We start from the raw sequence: 25,720 nt of genomic DNA, 5'->3' as shown, positions 1-25,720 counted from the left end.
CCGAGCGTTTATTGAGGTACTACTAAAATGAAAGTCTCTCCTATTTCATCTTACACATTTTCATTCAGAAAAACACAGTTAAATTGAGAATGTGAGTTACTTTTTATTTATTATATTTTGCTTTGATAACTCAAACCAAATAGGAACATTGTGATCTAGATTTAGAAAAATTTTCTGAAGAGTGGCTTGGTAGAAGTTTAGCTGAACTGGGTTCAGCTCTTTGGGTTAACGAAATTACAAAAAATTATCAGCAACTACCTCTAAATTTTGTGTTTTTATATAAACAATACTGAAAACATGCTACTGCCAGATGCCATTTTTGTTATTTTAGCTTAAAAAAAGTTAATGTTCATACTGTGGCAGTGGCACATGCCAAATATTGTACATGTTCTTTAGTGAAAATTCAGCAGTCCAGCGGGTATTTACTACAACTGAAATGCTGCCTTCCCAGGCAATCCTGTGGTTCATACAATAACAATAAAACTATATTTACAAAGTTTACACTTTTAGGTCAGTGTAAGGTCATGTAAAAAAGAGACAGTGCCCCTCATATGATTCTGGAAGTTTTGCACTGTCCACAACATGTCAAACGCATCTGTCGGCATTCGGGTGATATACCTGCAAAGTTCAATCTTTGTTCTGTGTGAGTGACTGGCTGTTGAAACCCATGAATGGTAGCAATTTTTCTCTAAAAAACCATAATGTCTGAAAAAATTAGAGATATTCAGGATGTTTATCCAACAGAGCTTATTCTTAAAGTTCCAGTTCTTATCATGGGTTGTAGGGGTGGTCTGAATATGATTTATAATATACCCTCTACTTAAAATACTTGTTATTTTTTAGATATTTTTCCCTGTGTTAAATTTTCCCTGTGTTAATTCACTTTTCTCTATGTTAAGTTACTTCCTGATGCGCAAAGGAATAGCCTGAAATTTTTCTAGGGTAGATCAAGTCTCTTTGGTTTTTCAGTTGGGTCATTGTTAGCTGAAACTTCCATCACATTAATTTGTCCAGGTCATATGGCTTAGCTTTTAGATGTCATGAAATCAAATGACTTCACTAAGATGAGAATTTATAGTCCTATCAACAAGTACCTGAACACCTATTGTCTAGACACTGGGAAGGGTACAAAGATGTGTAAAATAGTCCCTGCCCTCAAAGAATTTATAAAAGATACTGCAATAAGTGTCATTTCACTTTTTTGAGAGTTCACCAAAAAGTCTGCCAATACTGTTTTGCATCATTTCCCAAACATTGTACTCTTGCAGTTTGTTTATTATTCAGCCATTGAAAATGTTGGTTTGCTGTGGAATACCTAATACTGCTTTGAGTATTTTGAGGAGAATCTTCCTTAGAGCCTGTTTTAAAATCAGCATGAAGGCAAAGCCATTCCTGCACCGTCCACTGTGTTCACATAGGTGCACACATGGATAAAAAGGTGTAGATTGTCCTCAATGACTGTCATTTAGTGGGTCCTTACAATGCGCCAGAGTACTAAGTGCTTCTGTAAGTTGTTTCACTAACTCTCACACTTACCCTGAGGGTATGGTTATTTCTCCTTTATAGATGAGGAAATCCAGAGGAGTCTAATGGGTTGCCGATATCACAGCTAATACATAAGAGTGTCAGGATCTGAAACCTGATCCAGATACTGTGAAGTCTGTCCTTTTCAGCTGTAGCTGCTTGTTCACAAAGTGATTTCCTTGGCTTTTGTAGACTCTCTGCAGTGATAAATTATAAGTGAAATCCCTGGTGTAATAAAATCATCCATATTCATTGTCTCCACATCGACTGCGAGCAGTGCCATCACCTGGCATGTTTGTTAGTACCGCATTGTTTAGGCCTCATTATTTTAGTTACTTTGAGATGGAACATTCAGCACTTTGTTTTCCCCTGGCCATGTGTAGAGAGCAAAAGTTTGTGTCACTTTTTAAAGGACGTTTAGTTTTGTCTTGGAGATGAGTGTGTGCAGAAGTAATTACACTTTTAAAAGTGGTTGTCATTTGTTTTTATAAATCAGATAGGGAAAGGGGAAGTTCTAGGCAGAGGGAATCTCTCGCTTAAGCCCAAGAGCCAATACTGCTATCTTAGATGATATTGATTGCCAGTTTGCAGTCAATAGGAAGATCAAAGGGAGTTTGATCTTGCCTGCAGATTTGGTGCCAGCAAATTAACAATATTTAATATAGGAATTTGTTGTTAATATTTTGTTTTTTTTATCTGTTGAGATTGTTTCTGGGGTACCTGCTTGGCTCAGTTCGTAGAGCATGTGACTTGATCTCAGGGTCATGAGTTCAAGCCCCACATTGGGCATGGAGCCTACTAAATAGATGAATGAGTGAATGAGTAAATAAATGAATGAATGAATAAAGATAGTTTTTAACAGGAAGTTTTTGAGGAAAAATACTGTCCTTATGATTCTCAGAATTAGAGATAACCAGAAACTGTTCAGATTTTCTTTATTTGACTATCTCCACAGTTCAATATATTAGAGACAAACACTTCTGATTTTAATCAGGCTTCTTGTGACTGGATTTCTTTATCTACAGGAAAGGAGTATTTTGATCTATATTTCTCTGGTCAAAATATAGCTGCAATACTTAACATCTATAAATAAAAACTCAACTATGTGATAAAGGAAATAAATTTCCAAGCCTAGAGGAGAAGTCAAGGGGAGTGTATAATCATTTGTTGCAGTAAGCTAATTTTTAAGTGGTTCTTTTATGGAAAAAAAAAAAGTTATAAGTACTAAAGAATTAAGTTTTATATTAATTAGTTTAATAGATTTTTTTTTTGGTCAAATGGATTTTCTTTATATCAGATCTTGGCGTATTACCATATACAAGTACAGAGAGAGAGATGCTTATTAGGAAACACACCATTGCCGAAGGCATCCTCAGTTCTGTTTTGTTTTACCCTTAAGGCATAGTATTCAGCATTGCTTCTGCTCCCCACTTGGATCTAACTGAGATGAAATGAATGTATAGCTTTTCATAAGACAAAGTAATGAAGATGGGATGATTTTAAGAGATCCGTGCTATAGAATATAACTGGGACACAAATATACTGCATATATCATCCTTTAGTGATTGGTGTATTTCTAATTATACAAAAACAGAAAAGGGGATGATATTGGCAAACTGCCAACAACTCTGATTTCACTTCTAATTAGAGAAAAGAAAGATAATCAGAATTTCTCATGCTTCATCCTATCTGTAAGTTGATCATTTGGGCCTGCCAAAGCTGAAGGAAAACACCTGATTTGGTATTAAAGATTGCATTACTTTTTAAAGACAGCATTTTAATACATTTAAATTGAGTTGTTATGTAAACTATGACTTTGTTGAATTATACTCAGTATTAATTAAGTCAGTACTAATTTGATCAGAATATTAATTAGGTCAGAATATTAATGTACACCATCATCTTTGCTGAATTGTAATCATAAAGGATGACCTGGAAAGGACCCAAGAGATCCTCCAGCCCAGTGCTGTTGAGTGCTATGAAGAACAGGAGTCACCATGTCCTTTTAGGGGTAGGGAGCAAGGAGAGCAAGGAGTTAAGAGATTGCAAAGGGAATCCTCAAATGCTGATTAATTCTCATGTTCCCTATGCCCCTACCTTCCTACTTTGAAATTCACCCGACTGAATGAGCACACAGAGGCTGGAAAAAAGATTGGAAACATCTGCTCTAACCCATCCCTCTTTTTTATAGAAGAGAGAAATAGCCCCAGAGACATTAATGAGTGCCCAGGTGCACACGCCTTGTTAGAGTCAGAACCAGAACTAGAACCCAGGCACCCTGACTTCTAGTTCACAGAAAAGAGTTGAGGGTGGTAAGACAACCCTACATTTCCACTGAGTAGGAGAGGGTATCTTTTCTTGTTTTCAAAATTGTAATAGTTTTTTAAGCCCTCAGTCAAGCTGCCAGTTTCCAAGTAGGCTATTTTTGCATGTGAATTCTCACTTTTCACTTTATACAGTTACAGCTTGATTTTAGCAACTTTTTCTTTTTGAAATTTGATGGAATAATCTCTAAACGTAAATTTTCTTTTTTTAATGAACATCTCTCCACTTACCCCATTCACATATAGTCTTCATTTACAGAGGGGGAAACTACAGTTTTCAAGTATATGATTTCCAGTTATAGATTATGAACTGAAAAGAAACTTTTTGCTTAGTGTGGTAATCATTTGTATATCCAGCTACGTAGTATTTATATCACTAGTTTTGAATGCAGTCTAAAATAACCTTTTTTATTTTATGGAAAGGTTAAAATATCATCTTGAAGGTTTGGGACATATCCAATCCAAAGGATCAAACTTCTATCAATGTAATTAGGATGTTTCTGAAGTGAATTTAGTTGTAGGGAGGAAAAATGGGAACTAATGGAAGACCTATAGCAGGAAGATGTTGAAATACAAAGTATTTGTAAATTCTCCTATTCTCTTGCTTGGCCTTCTAAAGAGGAATTCAAACATAAAAATAAAAAATTTTCACAAATTTTTATTTTATAAATTATATTTACCAGATTATAGCTGGAGAAAAGTGAAATTCTAGGATTTTTTTTCTTTAAGTACATTGGAATTATTTGTCTTTTGAATGCATGTTGAATTTTGCTAGACTTCTGATGTTCTTTCTATTACACTGGAATTAGAGGGTATTTTTACCATTCATTTCAAAGAGGTTTGAAAATGCTTTGGCACAATTTATTTATCTGTGGTAAGTAGAATTAGGAAGACATCAGCAATATAGAATCCTAACAGTAATTGTGCATACTGTATTTAAGTGATTTTTATGCCTATTTGCTTTCTGTAATTCTTACATTTTATAAATCAACTACCTTAGTATACTTCCACTAGAAATTAATTTATAATTGATTATTTATACTGGATGAAGTAGCAGGTCCATTTTAGGATTAATTCACTCAGATTAACTTTATTTAACTGAATTTTTATATCTACAATTCATTATATTACAACTTTTTAAATAACATTTATAACAGAACTTTTGTTTTATAAACTATTTGTTACAAAAAAAAAAAACCATCTTGCCAAAAACCATTACAATTTCTATGCATTGTGTAATATTCAGTGATGTCACTGTTGAGATTTGCATGTTGTTGTAGGTGCTTTTTCATATCTGTGTTCGTGGTGTTTATGTGGAATTGTTAACCATTGCTGCTATCACTTATTGTAGTTAAACAGAAAAACTGTGCTAAGAGGCTGTGCCAGTCAACATTTGTATGTGTGACTTGTAAAAATATGTACTTAGTTGTTTAATATTTTGAGCCACCCTTAGTGGCCTCTACAGAAGGAAATATTGTAGTTGTCAAGTGGTGCCAACTTCAGAATCTTGTTTCACATGTGTGATTCCAGGTCAGATTTTCTTCCAGACTTTCCCCAACTCTTAGAAAGGAAATGTTTGCAAAAAGAAAAAGCAAGGATTCTTAACTTTTCCAGTACTCCCCCTACTTCAGATCTTTTTTTGTTCTTCTGATACTTGAACACATTACAAAGAAATCCAATAGAATGACAATGTAGCAGCATAATTACCTTTATCTGGTTAATTCTATCCAGGTAAATGATTTAATACCAGACTATGAGGTAGCGACATTATTTTTGTTGGTTATGGCTTATTGTTTGAAATGCATTTGATAAGAATATTTAGTTTTTTAAATGTATTTATTAGGGACTGTAGAAACCTCAGAGTTCCCAAGTATTAACTTCTATATTCAACATTCATATGGGCTTATTTAATATATTTATTTGCCTTATGACCGTCAGAATTTTTTCATGCCTAACTGTCTTTAGTTTGGTTCATAGTATTTTCATCTTGCCTCAGCAATTACAAACACACTCTGAAAGTAGAGAGAAAATTATTTTGGTGAATAAATTTTATATTTTGTTAAAATTCCACATGGGGGGAAATAGCATTATACATTTATACTCTTAAAATGGAAGGGAAACTGTCATGAAATGTTAAGAAAAGAAGGCTACTTCCTTAAGAGCATTTTAATACCAACACACCAAAATACCTTGCTTAGTGCAGGGTTTCATTCTGTCTGTTCAATGGGTTTCTAATTATGAGATTCCTTTAATAAAGGGATAATCTCCTGAATTATATAGAGGCTTTTTGTGTGACTGCCAGATACATGGCAACAGCCAGTGCTGTATTTGGAAACATTGCTGCTGAAATTGCTGATTTAATTCTAAGAATATTAAAACTAATTCATCAAGGCCCCTGCCACTTCTTTGCTTCAAGGAAAAGAAAGGCAGATTTTAATTGTGAGCCTTTTCTCCAGAATATGCTTTAAACATTTACCCCTCAATGGAGGTGATAAAGCAATAACAGGAAATTCAATTATGTATGTTCTAAAGAAGTTCTGCCCTTGTCCAGTGGCCTTCAGAGCAACACTAAAGTATTTCTTGATTCCTGCATTGGGGGCTTTCAGGCAAGGCCTTTCTACTTAGAATCTTTTTTATATTTTGGACACCAAAGATTATGGCATGATATATCCCGATGATTAATGGTTTCTATTAGATGGCTGGGCATGTTTATTTGAATCCTGCTCTTGGATTTTTTTACCCACTTTGGGTCTTTTGTACATTTTAAATGTCTGTCCTGAGGCCCTTATGCCCAGGGCAACTTTTTGATTAAATAATGCATATATATTTATTAGGCTTCTAATTTATAGAGTATGTTTCCATCATGACTTTAAGCTTTTTTTCACTGTTAAAATTAGACAGATTTGCCAGACTAGCCCCATTGTGAGCAATAGCTTGTACCTTTTTCACTGTAATCTGGAAATGTAACTGTAACCCCATAGGCCTGAGACCTGGTAAGGGAATGACGAAGCATTTTGGATTCAACAGAATCACTTAAATGACCCTTTTATCAGTTAAAGTGAAGAACTTTGATTGCTTAGAAAAAAGAATGCTATATTCAACTTAAATAAGGTCTTCCATTTTACAAATTATAAGAATAATTTTAAGATTTCTTTTACTCTACCACTTAGAAGTTAATTGGGATTAAAAAGGTAGATTTGTCAATTTATTCAGTATAATTTAATGCCAGGCGTTTTGTTAAAGCAGAAATATAACCATCACAATTAGTACTTCAAAAATTTTTATGAAAAATGATACTATTCTTTGGAGATGCATTTACTCTACCCCCCCCCCCCCATTTGGTAGACTGGCATTTTGGATATATTTTCTGGCCACTTGGCTTTTAACTGGTTTATGTGTAAAAAGCACATGTGTGCCTGATGTTCACTCTAATCCTATTTTAAAATTCTCTTTAAACTGCTGCAATTAAAACTTGTGAAAGAGGAGAAAGGTGTATTGGAATGGAGGGAAATTTCTGTTAATATGTTAAGATATGTGACTGTGATGCTCTTGGCTAATTCTCTGCCAGTTGATATTTGTATTAATATGGTAGAACTCTTTTGTTAATAAGAATATACTGTTGGCTTCATTTTTATTTTTCTGCTCACTGCTTTTCACACTGCGACGTTTTCATCTTTTTCAGCTTCACTGTTTTTGCTTCATATTTGTCTGTGCACTTGTGCTCCAAATAAAATTCTAGTTTTATGTCCCAGTGGCTTATTCCATCGTGTGTATAATATTTGTCTCTAACGTCGTGTATTTTTCTATTGTTTTCAGTATTTGTTGTTACAGCCTAAAACTTAGGGATGTAATGGAAAAATCCAGTAGGGACACCTGGGTGGCTTAGTCAGTTAAGCATCTGACTCTTGATTTTGGCTCAGGTCATGATCTCAGGGTCTTGAGATGGAGCCCAGGGTCAGGTTCCGCATGAGGCATAGAGCCTGCTTGGGATTCTTTCTCTTCCTCTTCCTCCTCACCCACAACGTGGGTGTGCATGTGTGTACGTGTGCGTGCGCACATGAATGCTGAGAAGAAAAGAAAAAAAGTCCAATAAAAATCAGCTAATGAGCATCAGTGATGTCTCCATAATGAGAGCATGCTTTAATCACAGTATTTTGTCTCTATTTGGATATGACCAGTCTTCCTTCATTTAATAAGTGGTTTCCTGAAAAAGCTGGCTGATTTTTGTAGCCACAACAAACAATTTTGAAACAAGCCACATTTTGAAAAAAAAAAAATTGTTCTGGTCACTGTGCATTAGACTCCAGGATATAGTCAATATAGACTATTCCGACTATTCCATATCAGGTGTTGTTTCTTCTCTTTCTTTTTTCTTTTCTTTTTTTTTTTTTTTTTTTTTTTTTTTTTGTAGGTGGCAAAGCAGAGTTTATTGAGTGATAGTACAAAGCTCTTAAAGAGAGAGGGAACTGGAGAGGGTTGCCCCAGGTATTGTTTCTAACCATTAAGGAGGAGCAATTCATGGAAGGAGAAGCGTTCCTTCATGAGTATGCTCACACATAGCCCATGTGGTAGGAAAGACCCTTTCGGACAGCTGAATTAATCATATGCTTCCTGGAGCCTCAGGTCCAACAATCCTATTAATGAAACAGAGACTCCGCTACAAACTCACCGTCTCTGACCTCTGCAGCCAATTGTATAAAATTATACCAAGCTAAGTAGATGTCAGTTTCCAGACTTCCTCAGTTTTAGGCAAATCTTTTTGGTCAGATATAATTCCCCAGGTGCAATTTGTTGCATTTAGCATATTTGATGATATTCTTTAGGCAGAATAGGAATGATTATTCAAAATGATTATGATTGTTAACTTCAGACGTTTTTGTTGTGTCACTAAAATTATTTAAAAAAGGAAAACATTAAAACACCAGAAAATATAATGTTCTTTATCACAGTCATTTGTCTTGCAGAAATGCCAATGTATTTCTTTCATATCTCTGAATAAGCCACCAGTCTTTACTCACAGAAAGCTGAATATTGCAAATGGAAGCAATAACTGTATTTTTGTATGATATTTTAAAGTTACTTTATAAGTAGTTATACTTTATGTTTTCCTGGTACTTCAAGTAACAAGGAATCTACCTTTAAATTTATTTACAAGTTACACATTTAAGACATGACTAATAAATAAAATACGTCAAATTTTATTTCCCCAATAGGGGAAGAATATTAGAATTCAAGTTGAGTAATATTTACCCTACAACTCAGAAAATGTTTTCTTTTTTTAAAAAAAGTTTTTTAGGGGTGCCTGGGTGGCTCAGTCATTAAGCATCTGCCTTCAGCTCAGGTCGTGATCCCAGGGTCCTAGGATCGAGCCTGGTATCAGGCTCCTTGCTCAGCGGCAAGTCTGCTTCTCTCTCTCCCACTCCTTCTGCTTGTGTTCCTTCTCTTGCTGTCTCTCTCTGTCAAATAAATAAAATCTTTAAAAATAAATGAAATAAAGTTTTATTCATTTAATTTATTCATAATCGTCTTTTCTGAGAAGATATCAACTAAAATGTCTAATACATACAAAATACTTCATGTTGGGATATGTTATCTGAAATGATTATGTTAAATGATTATGTTCAATGTTTATTGAATTGGTGACAAACATTTTCAGACCAAACTATTGTTTTCTTAAAAGAGCATTTTCTTGATTAAAATTTATAATGCTTTTAAACTGTTAAGACAAAAATAAATATTCATTGTGAAAAATTTGACGCATACTAATAATAAAGGAGGAAATAAAAATCACAGGAATTTTACTACCCATGAAAACAATTCAAGTAATACTTTGGTGTTTTATTTTATAATTCTTATGTATAGATGTCCTTCAAAAATTGTAGTCAATCTGCATTTACTGTTTTGTACATTTGTAAAAGATCTTTAGCCTTTGAAAATATGATTATTATATAGTTACATGGTTTTCCGTTGCATAGTAGTACCAAAATCCATCTTACAGTGCTTTTGTTGGATTGGATTTTCACTTTTTTTAATTTGCCTTCAAAAACATCCTTAAGCATACATTTTTGTATGTATCTATGATTAAATGTTTAGCATAAATTTCTACAAGAGAGATTCCTGGGTCAAATAAAAAACATTTACTTTTCCTACATATACATTCCCAAAATGCTACTTATTTTTATAACTTTGAGAAAGAATATATTCATATTGTAAAGCTTGTAAGTCTCACAGAGGTAAATACTAACCATCCTTCCAGATATTTTTCTAAACTAGTGCAAGTTCCCCCTATCCTAGCCAATGCTTAGATATGGACCTTTTTATATTTTTGGCAGTCTGATAAATGAAATACATCTTCTTTTGATTATAAGTCTTATTATTATTAATGCTTTTGTTATTTGTATTTCATCTATGAATAATTACCTGTCATATCCCAGGCCCATATTCTAGTGAGTAATCTTTTTCCAATTGATTTAAAGGAGATTTTCATATGTACTTTGTCACTTTATGTGTTACAAGTATTTTCTCCAGGTCTGTTTATTGTCTTTTAAAATTTATTCAATGCAGAACTTTTGAATTTTTATGTCATCTGAGTTGTTAATCTTTTTTATAGCTCTGGGTTGTATCATGCTGAGAAAGGCTTTTCTTACTCCCCAAATCATGAAAATTATCTTCTTTATAGCAATAGCCTTTTGAAAAAGATCTATTTGAAAGTGTGTTGTATGTGGTATGAAGTAGGAATCTAAATTTGCTTTTGTTTTTGTTTTTCTAACTCAATAGCTTATTATCTTAAAGCATTTATTGAAGAGTCCATCCTTTCCCCAGCAATCTGAATTGGAACCTTTATTATATACTTAATTTGTATATTTACACAGGCCTTTTCTGGACTTTCTTCTATTGCAGTGATCTATTTTTCTCTTTTCCAGAACTTAAAATTTAAATTATTGCAATATTATACTACATGTTTATATCTTTCAGGGCAAAACCTCCCAAATACTATTTTCAAACTTGCCTTCCTTTTCTCATGCATTTACTCTCCCAGATAAACCTGACCAGTAACAACCTGACCAGTAACAAACTACAAAAAGGGGAATTTTAATTAGAATTACACCGCATTAAAGAATACTTGAAGAAATTAACGGCCTTTTAATATTGAGCTTTTCCATCCAGGTACATGATATGACTCTTCTTTGATTAAGTTTATATATACATTTTTAATTTTAAGAATTTTTTAGGGGCGCCGGTCTGGCTCAGTCAGTTAAGCATCTGGACTCTTGGTTACAGCTCAGGTCATGATCTCGGGGTCTTGAGATCAAGCTCTGGGTTGGGTTCTGTACTCAGCGTGGAGTCTGCTTGAGATTCTCTCTCCCTCCCCCTCTGCACCTCCCCTCGTTTGTGCTCTTTTTCTAAATAAATAAATAATCTTATAATTTAAAAAAAATAATTTTTGAAAGTTTTCTAACTGAATTTTACAGACACAAAAAGACCACAAATAATGTACAGCTTGGTTAATTTTTCTGAAGCAAGTGTTTTGCTGAAAACACCACCTCGAAGAAGACATAGAACATTACCTGAAACCCAGAAACCCCTCCTGTGCCCCCCTTTAGTTACCTCCCTCAGGCAACCACTTTGTTATTTCAACATAAGGGTCATATTATCTGTTTCTGAATTATGTAAGTGGGCCCTTTCAACTCACAATGTTGTGTCTGGCCTCTTTTGTTTAACATTGTGTTTGTGGGCCTCATCCATATTTTTTATGTTTGTTGATTCCAGTTGTCCATTTCTTGTCATTATTGTATAATAATACATTGTATAAATATTTTACAATTTCGGGCACCTGGGTGGCTCAGTGAGTTGAGCCTCTGCCTTCAGCTCAGGTCATGATCTCAGGGTCCTGGTATCAAGACCTGCATTGGGCTCTCTGCTCAACGGGGAGCCTGCTTCCTCCTCCTCTTTCTCTCTCTCTCTCTCTCTCTGCCTACTTGTGATCTATCTCTGTCAGACAAATAAATAAAATCTTTAAAAAAAATATTTTACAATTTCATATGCATTCTGTTGTTTATGAACATATGAATATTTCCAGCTCAAGGCTTTCTATTATTGCGTTTACTTTCATGAACTCTCATGTTACATGCCTTTCAGTAAACATGTAGATGCTTCTGTTAGGTATATATTCAAATGTAGCATTGCTGGATCATAGAATATTTGTATGTTCACCTTTAGTAGATACTACCAATTAGTTTCCAAAGTGGGTGTGCAAATTGACGTTTCTACCAGCCAAGTAGGAGTGTTCCTATGGCTCCACATCCTCATCACTGCTTGATAATTGCAGATTTTGTTTTTATTTTAGACATTTTGGTGGATGGATTTAAATTTATGTTTCCTGAAAAATTAATGATATTTCTTATTTTATACAGTGCCCATTCAAGTTTACCCATTTTTTTTAAAGATTTTATTTATTTATTTAACAGACAAAGACCACAAGTAGGCAGAGAGGCAGGCAGAGAGAGGGGGGAAGCAGGCTCCCTGCCAAGCAGAGAGCCCGATGCGGAGCTCGATCCCAGGATCCCAGGATCATGAACTGAGCCGAAGGCAGAGGCTTAGCCCACTGAGCCACCCAGGTGCCCCAAGTTTACCCATTTTTAATTGGCCTCGCTGCCTTCAATTGGTTTGTTAGATATACGTACTTCAGAAATCTTCTCTCACTATGTGGCTTGCCTCTGCACCCTCTAAATGGTGCATTTTAATAAATGTCTTTTTAAATTTAAAGAAATTCTTTTATCAATCTTTTACTTTGAGGTAATAATATTGATGTTCCATAAAAAATATGCTGCTACCCCAAGGTTCTAAAGGTGGTCTCCCGGTTTTTCTCTAGAAGCTTTATTGTTTTACTATTCACATTTAGGTTATGATCCATTTGGAATTGTTGTTTGTTTGTGCTGTGAGGTAAGCATTCAATTTGCTCATATCATATTAAGGATTTTTGTGTCTGTTTGAGTGTGTTGGCCTGTAATTTTCTTTTATTGTGTTGTTCTTATTTTATTTTTTTATAGAAAAGTTATTCTGTCCTAAAAAAGAAAATGGGTACTATTCTCTCTTTTTCTATTCACTAGCAGAGTTTTTAGGTTTGGCATTATTTGTTCCTTACATGTTAAAAAAATTTGCTGGTGAAATCCATCTCACCCTAGAGGGGTTGTGTATGTGTGTGTGTGTGTGTGTGTGTGTGTGTGATATCTCAAATTACAGATTCAATTTCTGTAATGGATGTAGGACTATTTAAATTTTATATTTCTTGTTCAGTTGTAGTAGGTTGTGGCTTTCCTATGTATTTGCCCATTTTATCCAAATTTTCAAATTTATTGGCATTAAGTTGTTCATAATATCTTTTTACTTTCTGTAGAATTTGTAGTGATAACCCATTTCTTTGTGTTGCAATTTGTGCCTTTTCTCATTTTTCTTACCAGTTAACTAATTTTGTTAGTCTTTTTTTTTTTTAATTTTATTTATTTATTTGACAGACAGTGATAACAAGTAGGCAGAGAGGCAGGCAGAGAGAGGTGGTGGAGTGGGAAGCAGGCTCCCTGCTGAGCAGAGAGCCCGATGCGATGCGGGGCTCCATTCTACGACCCTGGGATCATGACCCTGGGATCATGACCTGAGCCGAAGGCAGAGGCTTAATCCACTGAGCCACCCAGGCGCCCTTGTTAGTCTTTTTAAATTCATCTTTTTGCATGACGTCTTTTTTAATTATAAATTTCCTATTGCATTGATTTCTGTTATCTGTAATGTTTCCTTCTTTCTACTCTTCTGAGTACCTATGTTGTTCTTTTTATCATTTCCTGGTTCAGTTGATATTCAACCTTTCTTTCCTGATCTCTGGGTCCAATGCTATAATTTTCTCTATAGATATTACAATAAGTGCCTCCCACAACTTTGACATAGTATTATTATCATTTGGTTTGAAATATTTTCTTTTTTTTTTTTTTTAGATTTTTTTCTTTATTCGAGAGGGAGAGAGAGGACATGAGCAGGGAGGAGTGGTAAAGGGAAAGGTAGAAAAAGACATTCTGCTGAGCAGAGAGCCTGATAAGGGTCTTGATCCCAGAATCTGGGATCATGATCTGAGCCAAAGGCAGGCACTTAAACCACTGAGCCATCCAGGTGCCCCTGAAATATTTTCTAATTGCCATTGGTTTTTTCCCCTTCATCGGGGGTTTATTAGAAGCATATTATTGCTTAGTGCTTTAAAGTTATGCTCTTGTAATTGATTTGTATTTTAATTCTGCTGATATTCTGAATGATTTAATCCTTTGGAATGTTGAAGTTTGCTTTATGTCTAGCATTTCTATTTTGGTAAAAGGGCTATGTATCTTTGAAAAGAATGTGTCTTCTGCAGTTGTTCAATATGTTCTTTGTGTATTAAGTATAGTTTGATATTTGCATTGTTTCAGTCTTCTATATCTATACAATTTTCAGTGTGTACTTGTTCTGTCAGTTGTAGAAAAGGACGTGTTAAAATCTTAGTTGTAGATTTGCCTATTTCTTTTTAAAAATTCTTACATTTGCTCTTTATATTTTGAGGCGATGTGATTAGATAGAAATTTGGATTATTATATCTTTCTGTTGAATTTTAAAACATTTCTCTTTATTTATAGTAATACATCTTGCCTTAAAGTTCGTTGTCTGATATAAACTTTGTCTGATATATAGCTATACTAGCATTCTTTTCTTTACTGTTTACATAGTGTACCTTCTTTTCATCCTTTTACTCTCAGCTTTTCTACCCTATTTATTCCTATGTGTAAGGAGGACATATGCAGCTGAGATTTTTTTTCTTATTGAGACTGATATCACTTATCTTTTTTTTAAAGATTTATTTGAGAAAAAGCATGAATGGGGGAGAGAAAGAGCATGGAACCCAAAGTGGGTCTCATAATCCTGAGATCATGACCTGAGCTGAATCCAAGAGTGGGACACTCAACCAACTGGGCCACCCAGGCACCCTGACATCACTTGTCTTTTAATTGGACTATTGATCCTGGAATAATTGATACATTTAGGTTTAAGTCTATAATCCTACATTTTTGCTTTGTCCTATCTATTCTTTGTGCCTTGTTTTTGATTAAAGAAGTCTTTTTTATTCCATTTTCCTCCTCTATGAACTTATACATTCTTTCAATATTCTTGTAGTCGTTACCATGGAGATTAAAATATGCATCCTTGCGCTGTTACTACTTTAAATTAGTGTTTTCATCATTTTCTAGATAATGCAAAGACCTTTCAAAACTAGCTCTAGTTACACTCTTTTGTGCTATAGTAATGAATATTAATTCTACATGCATTTAAAGCCCCATAAGACACCATTAGTATTGTTTTAAACAGCTGTGTTCATTTAAATTTACCTACATATTTAATCTTTCCAGTATTCTTTATTTTTTGCTGTATCAATGTGTTTCCATCCTGGATTATTTCCTTTGCCTGAAAAACTCCCTTTATTATTACTTAATACTTGACTGCTAATAACAAATATATTCATTATTTTATATGACTTCCCCTGCATTTCACCTTTACTTTTTGAAGGATGCTTTGCTTATTTTGGATTCCACACTGTCATCAGGCCACTCCCATACAGGGAAATCCTATTCACTCCAGTGAATCTGACTTTTCACATAGGGCTTCTTCCCATATCTCCCACTGTTTTGTGGGTGTGTCCTCTTTACCCTGCTTAGGCAATCATATCACATGCCTGGCAACCTCTGCATGGGATGTTTGCTTGTTTCTCTCTCTGAATTCAGGCTCTGTTGCCTCCCACTGAAACATATTTCTTGCCACAGTCAGTTTCCTATACTCCCTGCTGGGCAGGCTTCATGTCTCACTCTAAGCCCCTACAGCCTCTTCCAACACACACATATTCCAGGAAAATAGATATCTACTTTGCTCTGCCCCACCAGCGGCTTTGAAATTGAAAAGTCCAGGAAGAAAATGGAAAAAGGAGAGGAAAGGGAAGAGGAAGAAGAGAAATAAGGGAGAAAAAACTATAATTTCTATTTTGTTAATAGATTCTGATGCTCTGGTAAAATTCTCTATCTTCTCCTTATTTCCTTGAACATTAAAATTATTTTAAAGTCCACATCCATGTCTGACAAGTTCAATAATCTGGATAATCATGTCTGATTTTTCTCTTGCTTTTCATTCATTTGGTCTTATTTTATAGTATGCCTGTTAATATTATTGAATTCTGGCCATTGTGTACGAAAACTTGTTGAAGACGTTATCCTTCCTCCAGAGAGGATTTAAATTTCTGCTAGTTAGCAAATAAGGTAGGCAGATCACCTTAATCCATTTGAGACTGTTCTACAGATCTTTCTTGACTTACAGTGGGATTATATCTTGATAAACCCATCATAAGTTAAAATATTTTAGGTAGAAAATGCATTTACTATGCCTAACCTACTAAACATCTCAGCCTAGCCTACCTTACATGTACTCAAAATACTGATGTTAGCCTATAGTTGGGCAAAATCATCTAACACAAAGCTTATACGGAAGTGTTGAATATTTCACATAATTTATTGAATACTGTACTGAAAATGAAAAACAGAATGGTCATGTGGTTACAGAATGGTTTGGGTCTCTGGTTGTTTACCCTTGTGATCACGAGTTTGACTGGAAGTTGTGGCTCTTTGTCTCTGCCCAGCATCACAAAAGAGCATCCTACCATATATCGCCCAGACTAGGAAAAGATGAAAATTCAAATTTTGAATTATGATTTCTACTAAATGCCTATCACTTTCATATCATTAAACAGTTGAAAAATTGTAAGTCGAACCATCATAAGTCAGGGACCATCTGTATTTCCAGTGTTTTTCTTACAGTTAATCCTTCCTGGGTCTCAAATGAAAGCCTGTATTGTTACCAAGTCTTCTCCTTAGAAGGCCTTGTTACTATTCTTGACTCCTCAGTTCCATGCAGTTTCCTCTTAGTGATTTCTCCTTTCTACTTGGTTTCTCTGAATCTTGCCTGTGCCTGTTTAGCTTAGGAATCACCAATTCCTGGAAGGAAAATTATATGCAAAATGTTGGCTCACTTTTCCATGGTTCCCTTCCTCCAGGATGTCCAACTCTCAAGTACTGGCTGCTTTTTAGGCCTGTACTTGAATGTTTGATACTTATTTCCCTGAAGTGACTAATATAGACTTCAGGCTGCTTGTTTCTGTTTGGGCTCTATGACCTGCACTGCAGCTCTTCAAATGATTGAAGAGGAAAACATAGTGATCAATGCAGGACTCACTTCTGTGCATTTCCCATCTCTCCAGGATTTTTGCTCCTTGAGTTCCAGTTACTTTTATTTTCCAGTGCATTTTATCTAGCCTTATTCTCAGCAGGGAAGATAGTATAATACCAGCTACTCCATTATAGCCCTAAGTGGAAGTCCTCCTGCCATCATTTTTAAGTTTTCATTTCTTTTATTAACTTGTTCTTGGATTCTGTGTCTTTCATGGTTGAAAATATCTTTATTTTGCCCTAGCACTTGAATGATACCTTAAGTAGGTAATAGAATTCTTCATTTTATAGTCTTTCTCCCTTATAACTGAGAAGACGAGAGTCATGATTTTTTAGCATGTGGTGTCACAGATGAGAAATCTGATTCTTATTACTATGTTAAAGACTTTTCTCTTACCAGATAAAGATTATCAAATTTTCTTTTTGTTCTTAGATCCTGGAAATTTCACCAAGATATGTGTATATGTATATATATATATATATCTTCTGTAAGAAGATATGTCTTCAGTATGTATATTTGACAGTTCATGAGACTTAACACCCTAAAGATTAAAAGTTCTTTGATTATTGGAAATTTTCTTGTATTATTTCTTTCACTATTTATTTTATTCCTTCCTCTCATAATTTTCCTTTTGAATTCTTATAAGCTATATTTTGAATTTTCTGCCTCAATCTTCTCTGCCTCTTAACTTTGTCCTCATAATTTAAAAACTGTTATGACTTTGCTTGCCCTTCCAGGAAAATTCCTTCCATCTCACTTATTTGTCTTTTAACCATGTTCATTCTAATACTCAGCTCTTCTATTAAGTATTTTTAAATTATGTTTTGTCAATTTTAAATTTCCAGAGTCTTGTTCTCCTATTTTTCCTTTTCCAATGAAAGCTATTCTTGTTTCAAGGATGAATTATGCTCTCAAATCTATGTAATGATTTGTTTGTGGTCGTCTGAATTTTTTCACATTGAATTAATTTTAAGAGAGGATGGAATATGGAATTAGTTGCCCTACTTGTGTAACTTGGTAACTTTCATGATGTTGGTTTTCCCCGGGTCCAAGTGATGTTTGTTTGTATGCTCACAATTTTTTTTAAAAGGTTATTTATTTGAGAGAGAGAAAGAGTGAGGGCAGGGGAAGGGGCAGAAAGAGAGGAGGAGAGAGTTTCAAGCAGACTCCCCACTGAGTGTGGAGCCCAACACGGGGCTTGATCTCACAACCCTGAGATTATGACCTGAGCTAAAATCAAGAGTCTGTCAAATAACTGACTGAGCCACTCAGGCACTCCCGTGAGCTCACATTTTAAAATGAAAGTCTAGATTTATCATTACTGCTAGCTTACGGGGATTATTAGACATTATTAAAGGCTCTTGTTTGATATATCTGGACACAGCTCCCTCTTGAAGATAATAGTTGACCAACAGGTTTTGCAAGTGAACTTCAGCCAGCTGTAATGAGTGGACAAATAAGTCCCCACAAATGGGCTTCTCTTCAGAATATATAAGTTGAAAACTAGCTGGGAACTGGGAACTCTCAAATGCAGACAAAGGGGAAGTGTTACCTGACAGAGGCATGCATTCAGCCATGTTTTGCTTTTTGCAGCAGCTTTTTGTTTTTCCTTCCCTGTGTCAGGTAGGGCTGCCTAGAGTTTCCTGAGGCAATGCCCTTTCTCTCTCTGACTCTAAAAGTGGCTTTTCATAGCTATTTCCCTCACTTTCTATGCTGTGCTTGCCAACGCTTATGCTGTAAATGATGTAGGTGTTAATCATGCCTAGCGAGCAGGGTAGTTGTTTCGATCTGGCCATCCTTAGAGTAAGTACATAACCCCACCGTCCATCCCTGCTCCCATGGCCAGCTCTTCCAAACCTTGAGCTTGAAGTTTGCGTGTTCTCTAATGGAAGAAAAATGCAAGTCTTAAAGTAGTCCCTCTTTCTCCTGTATTCAGTTTTAAGTCCTCACTTTTGTTTGTTTCTCCATCGATAGAGCGTCCTAAAAATTTCCTTAGCACATAGCTTTACAGCTTCTACCAGAATTTTTTAAAAAGCAATGTATTAAGTAAATTTACTCACTCTTTAAATATAATTATGATAGACCCATATGTACTGGAGTCCCTGGGTGGCTTTCGTTAAGCGTCTGCCTTCAGCTCAGGTCATGATCCCACTGGGATCGAGCCCACATCCGGCTTCCTGCTTGGCGGGAAGCCTGCTTCTCCCTCTCCCTCTCCCACTCCCCCTGCTTGTGTTCCCTCTGTCTCTATCTCACTCTCTGTCAAATAAATAAGTAAAATCTTTAAAAACAAGCAAACAAAAACCAAAAGAACCATATGTGTCATTTATTAATTTTCACACAATTCCTTTCCCATTATGTAAGCATATAAGCATTCTTTACCTGTTTCTCTGTGTGCTAGGATTCTGTTTTCCATTTTCAGTGTACAGTCTCTGTCTTCTGTTAAAAATGAAATTATTTAAGGCCACATAATTGTTTCATGTAATAATTAAACTTAAACATCCTATCTTACAGTGTGCCTTTTTTCTACTCCCATGCTCTACCGAAATGATGGGGACTGGGCTGTATTGCAAATAAATCTTTTGTTGTGGTTGTTTAAAAACAAAAACACACTACAGTGGAACTGTAGTGGTTGTGTAAATAAATCAGACTTAGCTCTCCTCACTGAAGGTTAATACAAGTAAATATTGGGGACCAGAAGATACTTTTCATAAGTGGCTAATATCTAAATTGTATTACATACTGAAGCTTTATCCATGTAGTACATGTATCCTTTGTTGTGATGGTCAGGGCATAGAGTCAGTGGGACCCAGGTCCAAACCCTAGCTCTAACATTTGCTAACTCCATGACTTGGGACAGCCCAATGCCTGGCACAGAGAGGACACCGGTAAATATTGGATGAGTGATGTATGAAGTTACTAAATGTATGAGGCTCAGTTTCTTTATCTGTAAAATAAGTAGAACAACACAGTTGCTTAGTGATTACAGATAACTCTTGGCATATAATAAGCATTCAATTAACACTAGATGTAATGATAATACATTTTATACTAGAATCCTTTCATTAGTATCAAGCAAGTCCCAGAAATAATATGAGTTATCTCAGTTTATGAGGGTGGTGAGAGGGATATACTCACGTGACACAGCACCTTCAGATAGCCTTTCTAGCACTGTTTATTTCTCTTTTGCTCCAAGCAGTTATTGAAGCAGATTGTATGTTTAACAGTTCAGCAGTAAACTTAAAGGGTAAAGACAGTCTTAAGGAGCAATACAAACCAACTGGACTTCTGGACACAATTCCGTCACAGTTTTAAGGACTAATAAAGCAAATGTGAGACACATACGGGAGAAAATAAGGGAGTTCATTCAGTTCATGTGGGGAAGGTTGTGTAGAAGTGCGTTTGGAATTGGAAATGGGAAAAAAGACACTATTTGGTGCAAAGACCATGGGGAGATTTCTCAGGCTACAGGTGGGGAAGGTTGGTGTGGTGTCTTGGGCACAAGTGGATGCTGGGGACAGTAGGAGCTGATGGTTGGGAGTTCTTGGTGGGGGACAGTGGAAGGTGAGATGAATTAAGCAAAGTGGAAGGAATTTGCAGATCACCTTGATAATTGCACCAACTTTCTGTTTTGCTCTTTCTCAGCCTCTTAGTGCCTTGTTTGAACATAGAAACATTCCAGAAGGGATCAGAACTATTAGATAAACTAGAGGTTGGCATTGTTTTCACTTTAAGGTAGTCCACTTTGTTGTTGTTTTTTTCTATTCAATGACAACAATTTATTTCCGTATTTATTTTTTAAGATTTATTTTATTTGTTTAAGAGAGAGAGAGAGAGCATGAGAGGGGAGAGGTCAGAGGAAGAAGCAAACACCCCACCGAGCAGAGAGCCCAATGTGTGACTCGATCCCGGGATTCCAGAATCATGACCTGAGCCGAAGACAGTTGCTTGACCAACTGAGCCACCCAGGCACCCCAAAGACAACAATTTAAACAGTTTGAGTTTGGTTTTAGTAGATCACAGAGTATAAAGCAAGCCCTAATGCTTAGAGACTTGATTATCTCTTCGGTCCCAACAATTAAGCTGACACCTTGAAGGAAGACCAGTTTCATCTGATTTAGTTTGGCAATTGCAATTTAAAATCCGTTGCTTGGGGTTCCTAGGTGGCTCAGTGGGTTGAGGCTCTGCCTTCGGCTCAGGTCATGGTCTCAGGGTCCTGGGATCGAGCCCCATGTCAGACTGTCTGCTAAGCAGGGAGCCTGGTTCCCCCTCTCTCTCTGCCTGCCTCTCTGCCTACTTGTGATCTCTCTCTGTCAAATAAATAAATAAATAAATAAAATCTTAAAAAAAAACATCTGTTCCTTCTCTGAGATGATGTGAGCCCCTGTGGCATGTTCTCCCTTCTTTCCTGTAAGGTTATTCTCGCTTTACCTTCCATTCTGATTCTAAGGCAGCTGATGGGTTGGGGAGTCAGGGTTTAAATACCTCTTTGTTCATTTGTGAAAAGAATTAAAGAAATATGCCAACACCATTTAATACAAGGCGTCTGGGATGGCGCAGAAAACACTATATTACAGAGAATTAACAGCTCTGCATACACGGAGGGTAAAGAGAAAGGATGTGTAACTTGTCTTCCCTCATTCCTTCTAGAAGTTTTTGTTATTGTTATTGTTCGTATAAATGCCTTTTATTTCCAGTGAAAATTTTAGACAGAACATTCTTTGTTTTCCTGCATTGACTTTTTTTCCTTCTGTTACTGGAATGCCTGCATCAGTGCATCAGTTGCTATGTATAGCAAAAATACTAGGATCAAATGCAAGGTGACTGCATTGACTCCATGCTAGAAATATTGTTCTCTACTTTGTTTATGTACCTTTGATAGACATTTCATTTTTTAAAGTGTTATCTCTTAGGAGATTTCTGTTATTTAACATGATCCCAAGATGTAATCCTCCAAAGAAGGGAATGGCAAATTATTTTAACGCCTTTTATTGTTTTTGTTTCTAGCCTATTCTACTAAGCTCAACAAATTTCCTGTATTTAACATTAATGATGACTTGAATGATCTGTGTACCAGCGCAGTGAGCCCAAACACTACCAAAGCCACGCGGTATGCCTTGAATGTGTGGCGATACTGGTGCGTGACCAACGGGCTCAAAGATCACACGGACATCACCAAGGTAAGAAACTACTGAGTCTACTTACTCTCTCAGCCACTTTCACAGCTTCTAAGTCCTGGGCATTCTGTTAAGCATTGTGGGGAACACAGAACAGTTGCTTTTTGCTTGAGAAAACTTTGAAAGAACCTGAAAGCAAAAGAAAAAATATATACAGTACAAAGCAGAATTTAATAAGCATTTTATGAATGTACAGATCAGAAATGCCAACAAATTCAGATAGATAAGTTAATTTCAGTTTGGTAAAACTAGTGAAGGAATTGGTATTAAAGCTGTGTTTTGAAGGACAGTGGGAATTTTAGTAGAACTGGGGCACCTGGGTGGCTCAGTTGGTTAAGGAACTGCCTTCAGCTCAGGTCATGATTCTGGAGGCTCAGGATCAAGCCCTGCATCAGGCTCCCTGCTCAGCAGGGAGTCTGCTTCTCCCTCTGATGCTTTCCCCTCTCATGCTCTCTTTCTCTCTCATTCTCTCTCTTTCAAATAAATAAATAAAATCTTAAAAAAAAAAAAGAATTTCGGTAGGACTGTATGAAGATGGGAGTCCTCTAGGACAAGTGACATGAGGAAAAATAAGATTTGGAGGGATAGACTCACTTGCCTGCAGCAGAGATTTCAGATACGGGAATAGTAGACTATAAAACCAGATTTTGATAAACCATTAAATACTAAACTAAAATCTTGTGAATATTGGGAAGCCATTAAAGTTTTGTTGTGTTGTATAAGGAGAGACTTTCTCTGAAGAATTATTTCAGTGGCAACAGGGAAGGGACTGTCGAAATAAGGAGAATGCTCTGACTGTAAGATCTAAAGGGTTAGGCAAAAGGGAAACCGCTGACATATATAGTATATTATAGACTAATATGTATGAAATTTTATAGAAATGAAAAGAATTATAAATTGAGGAAGCAACAACATAGTAATCAAAATAATCCACCAGAACTGAAAATAAAGAAAAATTTCCACTCGTGGCCATAGGAGAAAAGGGTCCAAAATTACCCTTCTGCTGTAACAACTAGAAGACTGGGGGTGCCTCGATGGCTCAGTCATTAAGCATCTGCCTTCAGCTTGGGTCATGATCTCAGGGTCCTGGGATCAAGCCCCGCATCTGGCTCCCTGCTCAGTGGGAAGCCTGCTTCTCCCAGTCCCCCTCCCCCTGCTTGTGTTCTCTCTCTTGCTGTATCTCTCTCTGTCAAATAAATAAATAAAATCTTAAAAAAAAAAAAACTAAACTAAAAGACTGAGCACAATATGTGAACAACTGTTTTCAGACAGCACAGGACTTGATCCCTTAGAGAAAGGTAACAGATGAAAGTACTGAGAAAGGTCTTGCATCAGATGTGGAGAATAGTTAGCTTTAGACTGAATTCTGCTCTAATCCCACCCAACAAATCTTAAAAGGTAGGCCCAGGTGCATGAAAAGGTGCTAACATCACTAATCATCAGGGAAATGCAAATCAAAACTACCATGAGATACCACTTCACACCTGTCAGAATGGTTAGTGTCAAAAAGACAAGAAATAACAGGTGTTAGTAAGGAATGTGGAGAAAAGGGAACCTGGTACACTGTTAGTGGGAGTGTAAATTAGTGCAGACATTGTGGGAAACAGAATAGAAATTCCTCAAAAAACTAAAAATAGATCTTCCATATGATCCAGCAATTCCACTTCTGGGTATTTGTCTGAAGGAAATAAAAACAGTAACTTGAAAAGATTTATGTACCCCCATGTTCATTGTGCCCTTATTTACAGTAGCCAAGACGTGGAAGCAGCCTAAGTGTCCACTGATAGATGAATGGATAAAGAAAATGTGCATATATACACAATGGAATATTACTCAGCCATAAGAAGAAGGAAATCTTGCCATTCTCAACAACATGAATGGGCCTCGAGGGCATTATGCTAAGGGAAATAAGTCAGAGAAAGGCAAATGCCATATGATCTAACTTATATGTGGAATGTAAAAATAAAACAACAGCAACAACAAAAAACTAAACCAAACTCATAGGAAAAAAGAAAATATTAGTGGTTGCTTGAGGTGTGTCGGGGGCGGGAATGGAGAGTAAAATGGGTGAAGGTGGTCCAAAGTTTCAAACTTCCAGTTATAAAATAAATAAGTCCTGGCGATGTGATGTACAGCTTGATGACTATAGTTAATAATACTGCATTGTATATGTGAAAGTTGCTAAGAGAGTAGATCTTAAAAGTTCTCATCACAAGAAAAAAAAATTTAACTATATGTGATGGTGGATATTAGCTAGACTATGATAATAATAATTTTGCAATACATAAAAATATTGAATGTTGTGTTGTACACCTGAAACTAATGTACTGTTATATGTCAATTACATCTCCATTCTTTCAAGTGAAAAAAAAAAAGGCAAGACCCAGAAGGATTGAATGATTTTTCAAGTAACCTAACTATGTCTGGAGCAAAGCTTAAAAATATTTATAGAAACATAAAAATATCTAGAACCAAAGAAATAAAATTCACAGTGTCTGGCAACTAAACAAAAATTGTCAGACATGCAAAGAAGCAAGAATGTGTCCCTTAAAGAATGAATCAGTCAAAACCAGCCCAGATCTAACAAAGGTTTTAGAATTAGCAGACAAGATATTAAAAAGTTATTATAAAGAAGATAAACAAATAACCAATGAGCCATGAAAAGACGCCAACTTCCTTAGACCTCAGGGAAATGCAAATCAAAACTACATGAGATTCTACTTCACATCCAACAGGAAGACTACAATAGTGATAATTTTTTACAAAGATAATAATAAGTATTGATGAGAATGTAGAGTAACTGGAACTTGTACATTTCTGGTGGGAATATAAAATGATGGAGCTGTTTTGAAAACAGTTTTGCATTTCCCTACAAGTTAAACATAGAGTTACTCTTTGGCCCAGCAATTCTGCTCCTACGTATAGACCCAGAAAATTAAAAAGATGTGTCTGTACAAAAAGTCATACCTAAATATATGTTGTGGCTTTATTCACAATAGCGAAAATAACCCAAATGCCCATGAGCAGATGAATAGATAAAATGTGGCATATCCATACAATGGAATATTATTTAGCAATGAATAGAAATGAAGTACTGATCAATGTTTACAATATAAATGAACCTAGAAAACATACTATGTGAAATAAGTCAGAAACAAAAGAAAAATATATATTATTCCATTTAGGTAAGATATATAGAATAGGTAGGGTCAAAGACAGAAGGTATGAGAGAGGTTACCAGAGGCTCAGAGGAGGAGGAAATATGGAGCTATTCTTGAATGAGTACAGTTTCTGCCTGGAACGATGCTAAAGTTCTGGAAATGAATAGTGGTGGGGGTTGGTCAATGTTTTAAATGTACTTAAAACCATGGAATTTTATACTAACAAATGGTTAAGATGGTAAATGTTATATGTGTT

General features: G+C 35.7%; 1 protein-coding gene across 4 annotated transcripts in view; it reads left to right on the top strand.

Moving 5' to 3' along the window:
* The window catches only part of KIAA1958 (KIAA1958 ortholog), a 148,441-nt gene that overhangs the window by 109,389 nt on the left and 13,332 nt on the right, over positions 1-25,720 (top strand). For 3 of the 4 annotated variants that reach the window (XR_006820721.1, XM_046022242.1, XM_046022243.1), the window contains one exon: positions 22,134-22,306. Coding sequence is in view for 2 of the 4 variants with exons in the window: in XM_046022242.1 (XP_045878198.1) it covers positions 22,134-22,306 (173 nt within the window). In the remaining 2 variants the exon portion in view is untranslated. Of the gene's footprint in view, positions 1-22,133; positions 22,307-25,720 lie in introns of those variants that run through there. The other variant, XM_046022241.1, reaches the window with a different exon arrangement.

The sequence above is a fragment of the Meles meles genome, chromosome 11, assembly GCF_922984935.1.
Source record: "Meles meles chromosome 11, mMelMel3.1 paternal haplotype, whole genome shotgun sequence".
NCBI classification, from domain to species: Eukaryota; Metazoa; Chordata; class Mammalia; order Carnivora; family Mustelidae; genus Meles; species Meles meles.
The sequence above is the reverse complement of the archived record's forward strand: the minus strand, read 5'-3'. Positions and strand labels throughout refer to the sequence as shown.